We start from the raw sequence: 14,229 nt of genomic DNA, 5'->3' as shown, positions 1-14,229 counted from the left end.
AAAATAATATATATTTAGTTGGTTGTGGTATCACAAGCAAATCTTTAAATTGTGTTTACACGGCCACGTTTATGGAACGACGTATGGCACGGTACCTCTTGTGCACCTATCAATGTTTTGCGTTTGAGCCTTTATGTTACAAACGTTCCGTACTGTGGGACTAGTCACGCTTTACCTGCTGTATGCAAACACTCTGTCGTCTTTCGTCGTCCTCAAATGAGAAGACAGGCGAATTATTAAACGATGTTGTCAACTAGTTTATCACGGTCTTTGGTGTCCGCATTCCTTTATATCAGGGGTGGGGAACGTCCGGCCCGCGGGCCGTATGAGGTCCGCGAAATCATTTGGTGTGGCCCTGCCAAGGCAACCGCAGGCGGGACTCGAAATTCAATAAATCTAGGAGCAAACCTGGAAAAGCAGTTGCGAGTAGCAGCAACATCATCAATACCAGCTACCATCACACGCCTCGACAAAGAGAAGCAGTTCCAGCCATCACATTGGGGGTGAGTTAATGAAATGTTTGACCAAATATAACAGGCTCATTTTTAAGTTGATAATTTTGCATGACCCGCGAATGATGTTATTATAAATATCCAAATGGCCCTTGGCAGAAAAAAGGTTTCCCACCCCTGCTTTATGCACGGAGGTACGTTTAACGTCTTTAGAACCGCACGTAGCCAACCGTAATGAACGGAGGTGCGGGGGAAGGACAACGAACTAAACGCAGGAAAGTTCATGGAGGGCCAGAGGGATATATTGAACCGCTCTGCTGAGCTAGCATTTGTGGCCAGGTCGCTTCTGAATAAGTAATATTTGTAAAAACTTGTTTAAAATCACGCTCTAATGAAATGTACCGTGCTAGTAATGGGAAAACTCCACGACTCCAGGAAGTGGCCCCGAAGCTTGCCATAACGTAAGGGACTGTGGGCAATTACAGCTAACGTTAGTTGAGCGTGGACAATTAGACCCAAGCCGAAACATAACATAGAAAAAAGAATGTTTTAAAATACTGTATATGTTTTTTTGTTATGATAGAATATAGTATTGTCATCAGTATGACATAAGTATACCAAGTTTGCAGTCGATATCACATTGGGAAGTGGGTTAAAATTGAGTTACAAGATTTGAGTATACAACAACAACGACAACATCAACAGACAGAGTGAGTTAAATAAAAGGGTGTAATAATAGTTTTCGGTTTATCATCGATTATCCGGCGTCTCGGGCCGATCCGGCGAAACCGGCAGAATCGCTCCAAAGGCTGTACCAGTCCGGCAATCGGCACCACGTCGCGTGATGAACACAAGTAGCTTCGCTTGATTTCAGTGTCACATATTAATATCCAATACCTTATACACTACATACAACTTAAACAATGAAAATACTGCACGTGTACACATCGCCACGTGATACAGAGTCTACGAGATTGGAGTGGTAACTTCGGTACACAGTAAATACAGTAACTTTTAAAAGTACGATATTAAATTTCGTCTATTTGTATGTTTATTGACGTAATTTTCACATAGTAAACACATGTTTAAAACACACACAAAAACATAACGACACCTAAAAACGTAATGTAATGCAAGAATGTGCAAAAATGAGCACTAATAATAATCACTAATGATCATTAGTGACTATTATTACCCTTCCCCCCTGAAAGCCGCCAGATAAACACATTCCTGCGGAGGGAGCTGGTAGGAACGTTGGGTTGCTCGGTCAATGGCCAGGATCAACGGCGGCGTGGTATCTTCCGCAAATATGCCCGACTGTGAGGGCGGGCACAAACCGGCGTGAGTAGATTAAACGTTGCGTTTTATAAGGGCACCACGGAGTGATCAGCGCCTCCCCACCCAGCCCCACCCCACCCAGCCCCACCCCTCCCACCCCCCACCCAGCCCCACCCTCCCTACCCAGCCCCTCCCCATCCTCCCCACCCAGCCCATCCCCACCCTCCCCACCCAGCCCCTCCCCACCCTCCCCTCCCCACACAGTCCCACCCTCCCCACCCTCCCCTCCCCACCCAGCCCCTCCCTCCCCACCCAGCCCGTCTCTGCACGACGGACGGACGGACACAATAATCCCCTGTGGGCTGGTGTAACCAGGAGGTTCCAACCAGTATTAATCGATGAACTCCTGTAGCTCAGTGGGCCTTACCTGGTGAGATAAAATAGACACAAAACATGGGAAACATGGGTTGGGTTCCCGTGCCTGACTGAGCATATGGGATATTAAAAAAATGTTTACCATGACATATTATTCCCGTACGGTATTAGTTATAACGTCCATCACCACATTGTACGATTCAACCTTCGACGAGGCACGCGTGTCCTCTGGTGCCGTCTGTAACATTAAAATAAGTTATTTTACTCCGCAACAAAGTGCTTGTAAGCCACCATGTGTCCTCGTCCCCGAGTGGCCGGTTTAATGCTCCAGACCCTCGCAATTTTGCCACTCGTTCCCAAAAGTGCGTGTGACCCGTATGGCCACTTTTAACGAGTGGCAATATTTGTTTCCCGAGTTGATTGAAATGAATAATTTCTGACGGTTATGTAAGAAAAGTGACCCTAATAAAAGTGAAGAAATTACACGAACATATTTGTGTGTGTGTGCGTGTTAACTATGGCACGGGCACTGATGTAGTAGTGTGGTCTACGTCCCTCTTACTGTTTACACGAATTTTTTTTTTTACACAAACATTTTTTGTGTGCGTGTTAAATATGGCATGGACACTGATGTAGTATGGTGGTCTATGTCCCTCTTACCGTTTCCATTTGCCATCTCCTCCACTGCGATCACCTTGCTGTGAGCACCTTCAGCTCCGTCTCGCTGCATCCTGTCCCCAGCTCTTTCCCCCGTGCCATCGCCAAGGAGCGTCAGCTTCGCTTCCCTGGCACCCTCTCTGCGACCCTTCATGTGGCCCCTTCAGTTTAAGCACTTATCCAATTATACCCATTTTTCCTTAATTCGGGACCTCGAAATTCTGCTTTTGCCTCAACTGCAATTACCGCAAGCCTTCCCGAATTGTACATGCCTGCCCATCTCGGGATTGCTGCAATTGCGACTCGGATTTTTGTCACCGACACTTGTTGCGCCACCTCTGATCTTTCGCTCTTTCTGCGAAGTTGCCAGCCACGTGTCCCTCTGCTTTTCTTACTCAGCCTCGCTTCGCTCTCCCGTAACAACTCCGTTGTTGGTTGTGGTCTGAGCTGACGTCTGCAGCTCTGGAAGCTTTGGTCTGAAGAATGCATGTCCTCCGCTGCCCCCTGGTTACGATGAGTCTCGGTGTTACCGATGGACTTCAGGTTTCAAATGAGACAACCAAAATGTGTCAAACACACAGCCAACTGTGCAAGCACCCAGCACTTCCTAAACAAGTGCATTGTGGTCCTCTTGTACAGGGTGTCCATAAAGTCCCTATTTTAGTAAACTAATGGTATATATAGATATGGACTTTATGGACACCCTCTATCTAGGTCACCAGCACAAATACAGTGGAGAATGTGACCGACTGACTGCAACAGCAGCAGCAATAGACAACTGTGGAATGGTGTTGTTCTACTTAGGACTCATCAGCACGGTGTAGTCACCAGTGCTCGCTGCTGAAAACTTTGCCTCTGGGAACTGTCTGTAGTTCCCACATCTACACGACGGGGCCCATTAAAGCCGTCAACGCTCAACTCTGTAAATGACGAAACGAATCCCATCATATAAGAAAAAAATGTCACGCTGGGGGTGGGGGGGTGTTACTTACACATTATTCTCTCATTATTTACTGATTTAAGTCAAATAACCGTATACTCTAAGTGTATGGTCCTTAAGTTAATTATTCACTCAGGCATTCATGCGTGAATGACGTACACTAACGATGCTGTGGGCCATACGGCATCTTTAATGAGGGTCTCTTTACACGTGACCTCCGTTTAGCCTCTTGGCAGACTGTTGGGGCACGTGCTGTTAGCGAGCAGCACCTACGAAGGCCGACACGGCACACGAATGGGTGGGCGGCCACCACCACGCCCGGCCGCCTTTGTCTCCCCAGTGGCGACATTTACACATCGCACCCGGTAAACATATAACACACACACACGGTATTAAACTCCTGTATCTCTGAACACAGAACCACCAATGTCCAATTGTCGCTGAACTTTCTAAAATAAACTGCTGCGGCAGACGGAATCTAATCACCCCTCTTCCAGTTGCTGCCGGAATCGATTCAGTGCAGGTCCTTTATTTAGCCTTCCGTGGGACAAGCACCACCAGCACCACCAACCTCTCCTCCTCCTCTGAGTGGTCCTTGCCAAGAGAGCAGCAAAAACCATCGGCCACCCACCCCTTCTCTCCCGCCCGCCCGTCAACCTCGCCAGCCCCCCCCCCCCACAAATCTACCCACGACACACAGACGCACAGTGAGAGACACTGACAACCCAGAGGAGACACGTACAACTCTGGGGACAACTGCCACCCCGAGACAGATAATCAGGCAGCAGCAGCAGCAGCAGCAGAGAGACAGAGGGAGATAGAGAGACGGTGGCTGGGCCAGGAGGTGCGGACGAGGAGAGAAGGAAGAGAGAGAGAGGAGGAGGAACACAACGATGGTGATTCGCGTGTTCACAGCTGCCCTGGCGGGTTCCGCCGTGGTGAGTTCACGCACCGGTCAAGCCAAACGCCAAGCAAGGATCGATCGATCGATCGATCGTCTAACTCGCGTGACGATTTGCACCTGTGTGGGTACGCGCGTGTGCTTGCGTCGTGTGTGTTGGGTGCCGATGTGTCGTGTGCTTGCGTGCCATGCGTCTGTGTGTGTATTACGCGTGCGTCATGTGTGTTCGTGTCATGTTGCGCGAGTGTGCGTGTCGAGTGTGTTAGTGCCATGCGCGTGTCGTGTGCGTGTGTTTTGGCGTGTGTTATGGCGTGCGTTTGTGTCACGCGTCGATGTCGGTGCGTCACGCATGTTGTGTGTCACGCGTGCGTCATGCGTGCGCCATACGTGTGCACGTGATGCGCGTGTTTGTGTGCATGTGTGTGTCATGCATGTAGTTCGCGTTTGTGCGCAACATACACGTGTGTGTCATATCATTCATACGTTTCGTCGTATGTGTGTGTAACACATGTTTTACACGTGTGTAATATCAACAGGTCACGCAGGTTGTATGTTGCATGTGCTTGTGATTCACGTATATTTGTCATGTGCGTCACACGCATGTGCGCATTGATTCTAATACATGTGTGCGTCACATATCATGCACGTGCATAATTTCTGTTTTCACGTGTGGGATATGAACATACGTGTGTCATACGTGTGTATATGCCGTGTATGTCACGCACGCATGTTTGCCATGCATACGTGTGCCATGCTCATATAATGTATACCTTTGTGTGTGTTCATGTACCGCACATATGTGAATCATGAATGATGTGGGGGCATTTGCGTGTGCGTGTGTGTCATGCATTTTATCCATCATGCAAATGCATTCACGAGGGGAGCGGTGGTGTAGTGGTTAGCGCGCTGCGCTGCGAACCTGACGATCTGAGTTCGATTCCAGCTCACGGCCAACACCAGTGACGATTATCTTAACCGGTCTTGGGCCTCCCCTAGGTCGACTCAGCCTCAAATGAGTACCTGGTGCGGTGTGTAAACATCGCCACTGGGGAGACAAAGGCGTTCGGGCGTGGGGCTGTCCGTTCCGCGCCTTCATAAGGTTCTGCTACGCTAGCACCACTTGCCCACGACAGCCCGTTGGAGGCTACACGGGGGATCTTTGCCTTTGTGTGTCGGTGTGCTGTGGCCGAAGCTAAACTTAGCATCGACAGCCCCGCCGTGCCGGGGGGTGCCGGGGGGTGGTGATGGTGGTGGGGGGGGAAGTTTCTCGAGCGAGTTTATTTTCGTGACAAACTTTACCGTGGCCCTGCGGGCGCGAAGCATTTCAATTACCCCCCCCCATCCCCCACGTACGAGACTTATTATCCCACCCGCCCCCCACCCGCAACAACGACGATTGGTGGCAAGTTCTTGTCGTGGTGGACATTGCGTTGGTGTTTCAAGCCCCGTCGGATATTGCCGTTCCCACGGCGGGGTCAATATTCGAGCAGGCGGAGACGTCAAAGCAAAGAGGCTCAGCAGTTTGAAACCTGTCCACCCCTTCCAGCCCGTGCCCACTGCCACTCACGCATTAGAGACAAAGACCCCACTCCCCACCCGTAGAGCCTTGGGCAAGCTGTTGGGGGGAAAGTGCCCGAGCACACATTGAGGCCGGCAAGGCGGTGGGTGTGGCCAACACTACGCCCGGCCGCCTTTGTCTCCCCAGTGGCGATGTTTACACACCGCACCAGGGACTCATTTGAGGCTGAGTCGACCTATGGGGAGGTCCAGGACCGGTTCAGATAATCGTCAACAACCCCACAGTGCGCTAACTACTCACACTACCGCTCCTCGCACAGACACAAAGACAAAGATCCCCCGTGTAGCACTTTACACATCCGTTGCGGCAAGTGCTGTTAGTGAGCACCTATGAAGGCCGGCACGGCACACGAGGGGGTGGGTGGCCAACGCCAAACCCGGCCGCCTTTGTCTCCCCAGTAGCGATGTTTACACAACGAACCAGGCACTCATTCGACCGGTTTTGATAATCATCAAAAGCCCACGAATTGAACTCGGGGTTCCTAGGCGCAGTGCGCTAACCGCTTAACACGACCGCTCCCCACATAGACACACAGACATATACACACTCTGGCACACCACCCCTCTCACCATCCATCACTCACCCTCTCTCTCTCTCACACACACACCTGTTTGGCGGTATGGAAGATACCGCCGTATTCTGGGCACATCTCGGCCGCTGGTCACACAGTTCGCCGCGTAGCAGCAATGCAAATGTTCAAGCGTGTCTGGTCCTTAGCGCATGTCGTATGTAGGAGGTGTTATCAACAGCAGTGTCTTCATGATGTCATTAGCGTTCAAGGTATTCTTTGCGTAATAGCGCACCGGGTAGATTTGCCAATCTCCAAGCAGTGAGGCCCAGAGTTCAGGCCCCAATAAGATTATACGCTGCCTCTATATCATCAGCATCATCATGTGTGATTAGTGAAGATCGAGTAAAGCCACTACTCTGGCAATCTCTTAGATTCAAGCAAGCCTGACTCTGCTGATGATACCACTGAATGTCGTAAAGAGGCCCCCAGAGTTTGTGTTGGAGCGATGCTGCTGCAATGACGCACTACCAGAAGGCAGTGTGACCGATGGGATGGGTTAAATAAAATGTTCACGTGGATGGACGGACACGTGAAACAGGCGCATTGTGTCAAATGAACGGATTGTTGGGTCAGTTCAATTGCGAATCGTTAATTTGTATTGCGACGGTTTGTTGTTGAGTGATAGCTCAAGAAACATCGTATTCTGTGCCCACCAGTTGCTTGGGTGAAAAGTGATGGTGGTGGTGGAATGTCCTTGCCAAAATTCTGGCCAGTGAGGCCGAAAGATCCCAATACACCAGGCAGACGCACGTGGAGCAGATCGATATTCATGGGGCACGGGCAGAGTCGCAAGATAACAACAAAAACAGGCGTTTTGAGATAATTGATATTGCATGTGTCAGCGTATCTAGTTTGACACGTAGGCTTTCGCGACCAATATTATCCATAATAAAGGTCGATTTTTGGGGGTTATATCGCGTTAATATAAAGGTGTCGTTAAACCCGCCACCACCCGACACAGCCAATTAGTAAGGTTTGTCACGTAAACAAAAGTAAACCCACTGTCCAACACAAAATTACTAACCTTCCTAATTCGCTGTGTCGGGTGGTGGCGGGTTTAACCACGCATTTATATGTACGCGATCTCACCCTCCCAACCCCGTATTACGTATCATACATAATCCGGCAAGTTTCATTGCTTAGCCCAATGAATATACAAATCCCAGGAACGTTTAACAGTTCGGTACCAATTTCTACTCGTCATTATGGACAAAATAAAAACAGTTCCCAGGCACACGGAGAGCATTCGTCAACACACGGGGGAGTGGAGAGGTTGGAGAGGGAAGGATGTTTACAAGGAACCGAATGTGTGTGGATGCGAACGCGTGCCTCTGTGTGTTGTTCCTACGTTTGGGCACGTGGCCGTCGTGTCGGATGCCTCCAAAGAAGCAGGCTTGCAGAGGAACAATCGCATGCTCCCCGCGATGTTTCTGTGCAACAGTGCTGTGGAGTGACCAGTCTCTCTGCCTATTGTCTAGAGACCCCGTTAGGGATCAGTCAGTCTATTGTCTAGAGACCCCGTCAGAGACCGGTCTGACAGTCTATTGTCTAGAGACCCCGTCAGAGACCGGTCTGACAGCCTATTGTCTAAAGACCCCTTCAGAGACTGGTCAGTCTATTGTCTAGAGACCCCATCAGAGACTGGTCGGTCAGTCTATTGTCTACAGACCCCGTCAGAGACTGGTCAGTCTATTGTCTAGAGACCCTATCAGAGACTGGTCGGTCAGTCTATTGTCTACAGACCCCGTCAGAGACTGATCAGTCTATTGTCTAGAGACACCATGAGAGACTGGTCGGTCAGTCAATTGTCTACAGACCCCGTCAGAGACTGGTCAGTCTATTGTCTAAAGACCCTTTCAGAGACTCGTCAGTCTATTGTCTAGAGACCCCGTCAGAGACTGGTCAGTCTATTGTCTAGAGACCTCATCAGAGACTGGTCAGTCTATTGTCTAGAGACCCCATCAGACCAGTCAGTCTATTGTCTAGAGACCCCATCACAGACCGGTCAGTCTATTGTCTAGAGACCCTATCAGAGACCAGCCAGTCTATTGTCTAGAGACCCCATCAGAGACCGGTCAGTCTATTGCCTAGAGACCCCATCAGAGACCGGTCAGTCTATTGTCTAGATACCCCATCAGAGACCGGTTAGTCTATTGTCTAGAGACCCCATCAGAGACCAGTCAGTCTATTGTCTAGAGACCACATCAGAGACCAGCCAGTCTATTGTCTAGAGACCCCATCAGAGACAAGTCAGTATATTGTCTAGAGACCCCGTCAGAGACTGCTCAGTCAGTCTATTGTTTAGAGACCCCATCAGAGACCAGGCTGACAGTCTGTTGTCTAGAGACCCCATCAGAGACTGGTCAGTCAGTCTATTGTCTCCAGACCATATCGGAGACTGGCTAACATCACAATCAAGTTATACCTGAACCGACCCCTGGGCAGTGTAAAAACGTCAGCAAAGGTGGCCGGGCATGATTCTGCCTATGCCACCTCCTCGTGCGCCATTGTCGACCTTAACGGGTGCTCGCTTACAACCAACACTGGCTCCCAAAGTCGCATGTGGAGGCCTAACACGGCGGCGGGGGGTGTTGGGGGTGGTGGTGGGTGGTTAAGGTGCGTGAACGCCTGCTGCTGACACGGCCATCGGGCGGCATGGCGAGCGAGCCGGCTGGCTGGCTGGCGAGTCCACGTCGCGTGGCGGTCGCGATCTGCGAGACCGGGGCGGGCTCGGTGAAGGGCACTAGTGCTGGCACGGCACCACGGGGAGCCACGCGTCCTTCCCTGTTGCTCGTGCCCCCCCCCACCACAGCGCCACGTGAATTATGAAACTCCGTGCTGTTTTGTTTGGAGGTGACACTTCTGCGTAGCAAGTGATTTTTTTTTTCTACGCGGTTTATTTGGCAATGCTTCTTTGATTTGTCGGATGGGTGTGTCCGTTCCTCAATAGCTACTCCAGAGTGTCGTATACTATCTTCTTGGTTCTTTCGGTAAAGTCACGTAGAAGGGAAGTAATAAAATAATAATAAAACATAATCAAACAATTCTCACGACGTTTCGGCCACAACGCAAGCAGCCGTCCTCAGGTGAAGAACAGGTCTGTCGGGAAGACAGCGTCTGAATGAAACACCCCAGGCTTGGAGCGTATATTTAAGCTGGGTATACTAATTTAGAAACTTGATGCCATCAGAAAACTCTCTTTTTGAAATGAAATTCTCATCAGGCCCCAACGGATTTCTCCACCATAAATAAATATTCTTATTCTGAATTTTTGTTTCTAATTCTCTAAAGTGCAATCTCCAACTCTTACTATCCACTCCTTCTCTCTGGCCTCTCTAGCTGTGTGCTATAAAGTAAGGGTCATTTCCCGAAACGTCACCTCTCTTATATATTTGTTAAAACTTTTAAGGCCGCACACAGCGTGATTGACTAATGCGTTCAGTTGTTGTTGTTAACTGTGCTTGTGCACCACTGCCAACGCAGCAGCATCACCAGATAATTTGTTTACATTTTTAAGATGGCATTGCTGCCTCCAACAGATTGAGCTTATTTACACCGATGTTTAAAAGCCCACAATGATGTAGATGGTTTATAGAATTTGGGATTGCAATCTAACTGCACCGATGTTTACACGCCCACAATGATGTAGATGGTTAATAGAATCTGGGATTGCAATCTAACTGCAATCTAACTGTACGCCGTGGTGGCGAGATGTTAACTACCTCGCCCGGTATACAGGAGGTCATAGGTTCAACCCCGACCCTAACGCCTGCTGTATATTTGGAATTTGCATGTCTCTCTCCCCGTGGTCCCGTGAATTTTTCTCCCGTTTCGTTGAGCTATCACTTGTGGCCAGGTCACTTCTGAAAAAGAGCTACATAGCTCAGTGGGCCTTACTTGGTAAAATAAAAATAGTTAAGTTACATTTGTTAAACTGCCTCCACAGAGATGTGTTTTTCTTGTGCCCACATCTCACTCGAAGCCTCTCATCCAGTACGAAGCAATTAATGCAGTCTTGCACAAGTGACCAAAGAGTGACTGAAATTCTAGATTTGAAGCTTTCGTGACTGCAAGGATTCATATTCTTAGATTTTTTCGGTAAAGTCACGTAGGTAAAAAAAAATTAAAATTAATAAAAGTAAAATAAAAATAAAATAAAAATAAAAATCCCAACGTTTCGGAGGCAACACAAGTCTCCGTCATCAGGTGTATCAAGATACAGCAAATCTAGCTGTGACGGTCCCACCTGTGACTTGTGTTTCCTTCGAAACGTCGTGATTTTTATTTTATTTTTTATTTTACTTTTATTCATTTTAATTGTAATTTTTTTACCTACGTGACTTTATCGAAAAAACCTAAGAATAAAAGTGACTGAAATCGAAGTTGTGCAAAATTAAATTCCTTATAGCGCTCCGATGCATCTCCGCGTCCAACCGCACGTTGCTCGGCTTGATGTCCGACGTTTCGCGCCACATGCTGGGAGCAACACGACTCGACACAGATTTCCTGTTGTTCGGCTTCGCGGCAGGAAGTGCCAGGCACAGTGCATGCCGGCACACGTGGGCAATACGTGTGCAAAGATTGTGAATTGTCGTTCGCTAGCGCGCCACGTCGCAACATTTTCCACTGGCGCCTGGGATTTGATTTTCGCCCCTTTCCAAATTACGTTACAACCGCGGTTATTGATGTCGCATAAACAGACAATGAAATGTCCGACAAATAAGAATAGGTTGTATCCTTTCTGGCAATGAAACAGGTGTTAATGTGTTCAAACACCAAATAGAAACCTTTTGCAAAGAATCAAGTGCGTTGTAGGCTAATTAAGTTTCAAAGCCAATGCATATTATAATAAACAGAGCATGTTTGTTTGCATGTTCAAAACAAGTACGTGCGGTTAATGCAGATTTGATTCCTTGCAAAAGGTTTCTATTTGGTGTTTGAACATCTGAACATCTCCTGTTTTATTGCCAGAAGGGATAAAAGTTATTCTTATTTCTAATACTTGATACTGGCAAAAAAGGTCCCATGATAAAAAACTAAATGTCCATTCATAATTCTGGCAAAGGGCACGGCACGACCAGAATTGCTTGACTGGAGGCCTCAAAGCAAACTCAGAAGGAGAGCTGGGGGCGCGATTGGTGATGTCTGCTTATTTATATTATTATAATTCACTTATTTATCTAGGAGAGCCACACGGAGCTGTAGGGATAATTTTCAGGAGGTTCCTGCCGCTGCTACATATGAGTTAAAAAAAAATCTTAAGATGTTTTCAGCAAATTAATGACGAGCCGTGCTTATGTTGTACAAGTGGGGAGGAGACTGGGGCACCCGGAGAAAATCCACGCCTTGCGGCAGGGAAGAACACTTTATAGCGGTGTAGACGGGAACTGATGGGTATTGGTCCACTGGCTCTACCGGCTTCTCCTAGCGAGCCAGGAGAAGCCGGTACCTCATCGACGTCCACGGGAAGGGAGTTTCACGACTTGATTTGAAGCTTTCGTGACTGCAGGAATCCATACTCTTTGGTTCTTTCGGTAAAGTCACGTAGGTAGAAAAATAAAATAAAAAATAACATATCATGACGTTTAGATCGCAACACAAGCGATCGAAACGTCGTGATTTTATTCTTGTTTTTTTCGGTAAAGTCACGTAGAAGGGAAACAATAAAATAATACAAATATAAAACAATTGTTTCCCTTCGACGTGACTTTACCGGAAGAACCAAGAATATGAATCCCTGCGGTCACGAAAGCTTTAAATCAAAATGCAATTTTTTGTTTCACTTTATTTTTCCACCTACGTGACTTTACCGAAAGATCCCAGGAGTCAAGAGTTTCACGACGTCCGTGCAGGTGATCCACCAACTCTCGCTGCTGCCTCCACGGTGATCCACTGACAATTCTAATCGACTGCTCTGTGGCCACCACCTGCCACATCTGTATGTGGGTACGTGTATGTCGAATTTCTTTCGCGCCGTACGTAGCCAGCCGTGCGAATCGGAGGTGCGGGAAACTTTCTGTCAGGAAACTCCCAACAAAGGCCGGAGGAGGGATGAGCATCCCTCATACTCCCCCCCCCCCTTTTTTAAATTGTTATCAGAATCCGAATGTTTATTAATACTGGAGGAATCCGATGAGTACGTTGCCACGTTTTGTTTACGTGACAAACCTCACTGGCTGTGTCGGGTGGTGGAGGGTTTATCACAGATTTATACTTGTGCGAACGAACCCAAAAACCTTTATTATAAATAATATTGGTCGCGAAAGCCTACGTATTAAACAGACTTAAGAAGGGGCGTTTTAAGAGTAGACTTAAAAGTATTCACATGATCGGATGAACGAATTTCCAAATCATTATTATTGAGACGCTTGCTTACCCGAGAAAGCCTCACCGAGTCTCGAATATTTTACACGCTTTCTATTAACTCACTCCGTCTGTTGTTGTGTCCTCAAATCTTGTAACTCAATTTTAACCCACTTCCCAATGTGGTATCGACTGCAAACTTGGTATACTTATGTCATACTGATGACAATACCATATTCTATCATTAAATTAAAAAAAAATATTTTTAAACATGATTTTTTATATGTTATGTTTCGGCTTGGGTCTAATTGTCCATGCTCAACTGACGTTGGCTGTAAATCACCACGGCCCCTGACGTTAAGGCAAGCTTTGCGGCCACTTCTTGGAGTCGTGGAGTTGTGCCATTACTTTATTAAAGCGTGTTTAAATTTTCTTTTTAAATATTACTTATTTCAGGTCCTGCCTAGTTTTTTTGCCGTAGGCCGCGATGCTGCTGCTGCTGCTGCGAGTTCAATTCTCGCTCATGGCCACCAACACCAACGACGATAATCTGAACCAGTCCTGGGCCTCCCCATAGGTCTACTCAGCCTCAAATCAATCACTGGGGGAGACAAAGGCGGCCGGGCGTGGTGCTGGCCACCCACCCCCTCGTGTGCCGTTGTCGGCCTTCGTAGGTTCTCGCTAACAGCACTTGCCCCCACAGTCTGTTAAGGCTACACGGGGGGTCTTTGTTTGATCCCAATTGAGTGATTTCCATGTCGTTTGTCAGCATTGGGATGTTGGGCCAATTCCGGTGACATTAGGGGCCGTCCATATATGACGTCACGCGATTTTGGACGATTTTGACCCCCCACCTTCCCATCGTCACACGGTGTCACAAAAAGTCAGACCCCCCCCCTCAAATATGACGTCGCAAAGCTCTGCCCCCCCCCAAAAAAAATATGCTTCAAATCGCTTTAAACTATTGTCATTGTAGTGCGTATTTGCGTATTTAATGTGCTGCTGCACTCTGATGTTGTAGGAGAAAAGATGTATTAAAAAGTAAATTTCATTAAGTAGAACGTGTTGTCTATATTTATTGAAAGTTGCGCATTTTGATGTGACGTCACATTTCTCAACCCCCCCCTCGTCACACATCGCCCCCAGTTGTGTGACGTCATTTATGGACGGCCC

The 14,229-nt window shown here is 47.9% G+C and overlaps 1 protein-coding gene across 2 annotated transcripts in view; it reads left to right on the top strand.

Moving 5' to 3' along the window:
* Positions 1-4,246: 4,246 nt before the first annotated feature.
* The window catches only part of LOC144734110 (adapter SH3BGRL-like), a 45,789-nt gene continuing 35,806 nt past the window's right edge, over positions 4,247-14,229 (top strand). For both annotated transcript variants that reach the window (XM_078616172.1, XM_078616171.1), the window contains exon 1: positions 4,247-4,640. In XM_078616172.1, the coding sequence (XP_078472298.1) occupies positions 4,596-4,640 (45 nt within the window). In that variant the 5' untranslated portion in view covers positions 4,247-4,595. The remainder of the gene's footprint in view (positions 4,641-14,229) is intronic.

The sequence above is a fragment of the Lampetra planeri genome, chromosome 50 (genome assembly GCF_965212315.1).
Source record: "Lampetra planeri chromosome 50, kcLamPlan1.2.h2, whole genome shotgun sequence".
Classification (NCBI taxonomy): Eukaryota; Metazoa; Chordata; class Hyperoartia; order Petromyzontiformes; family Petromyzontidae; genus Lampetra; species Lampetra planeri.
The sequence above is the reverse complement of the archived record's forward strand: the minus strand, read 5'-3'. Positions and strand labels throughout refer to the sequence as shown.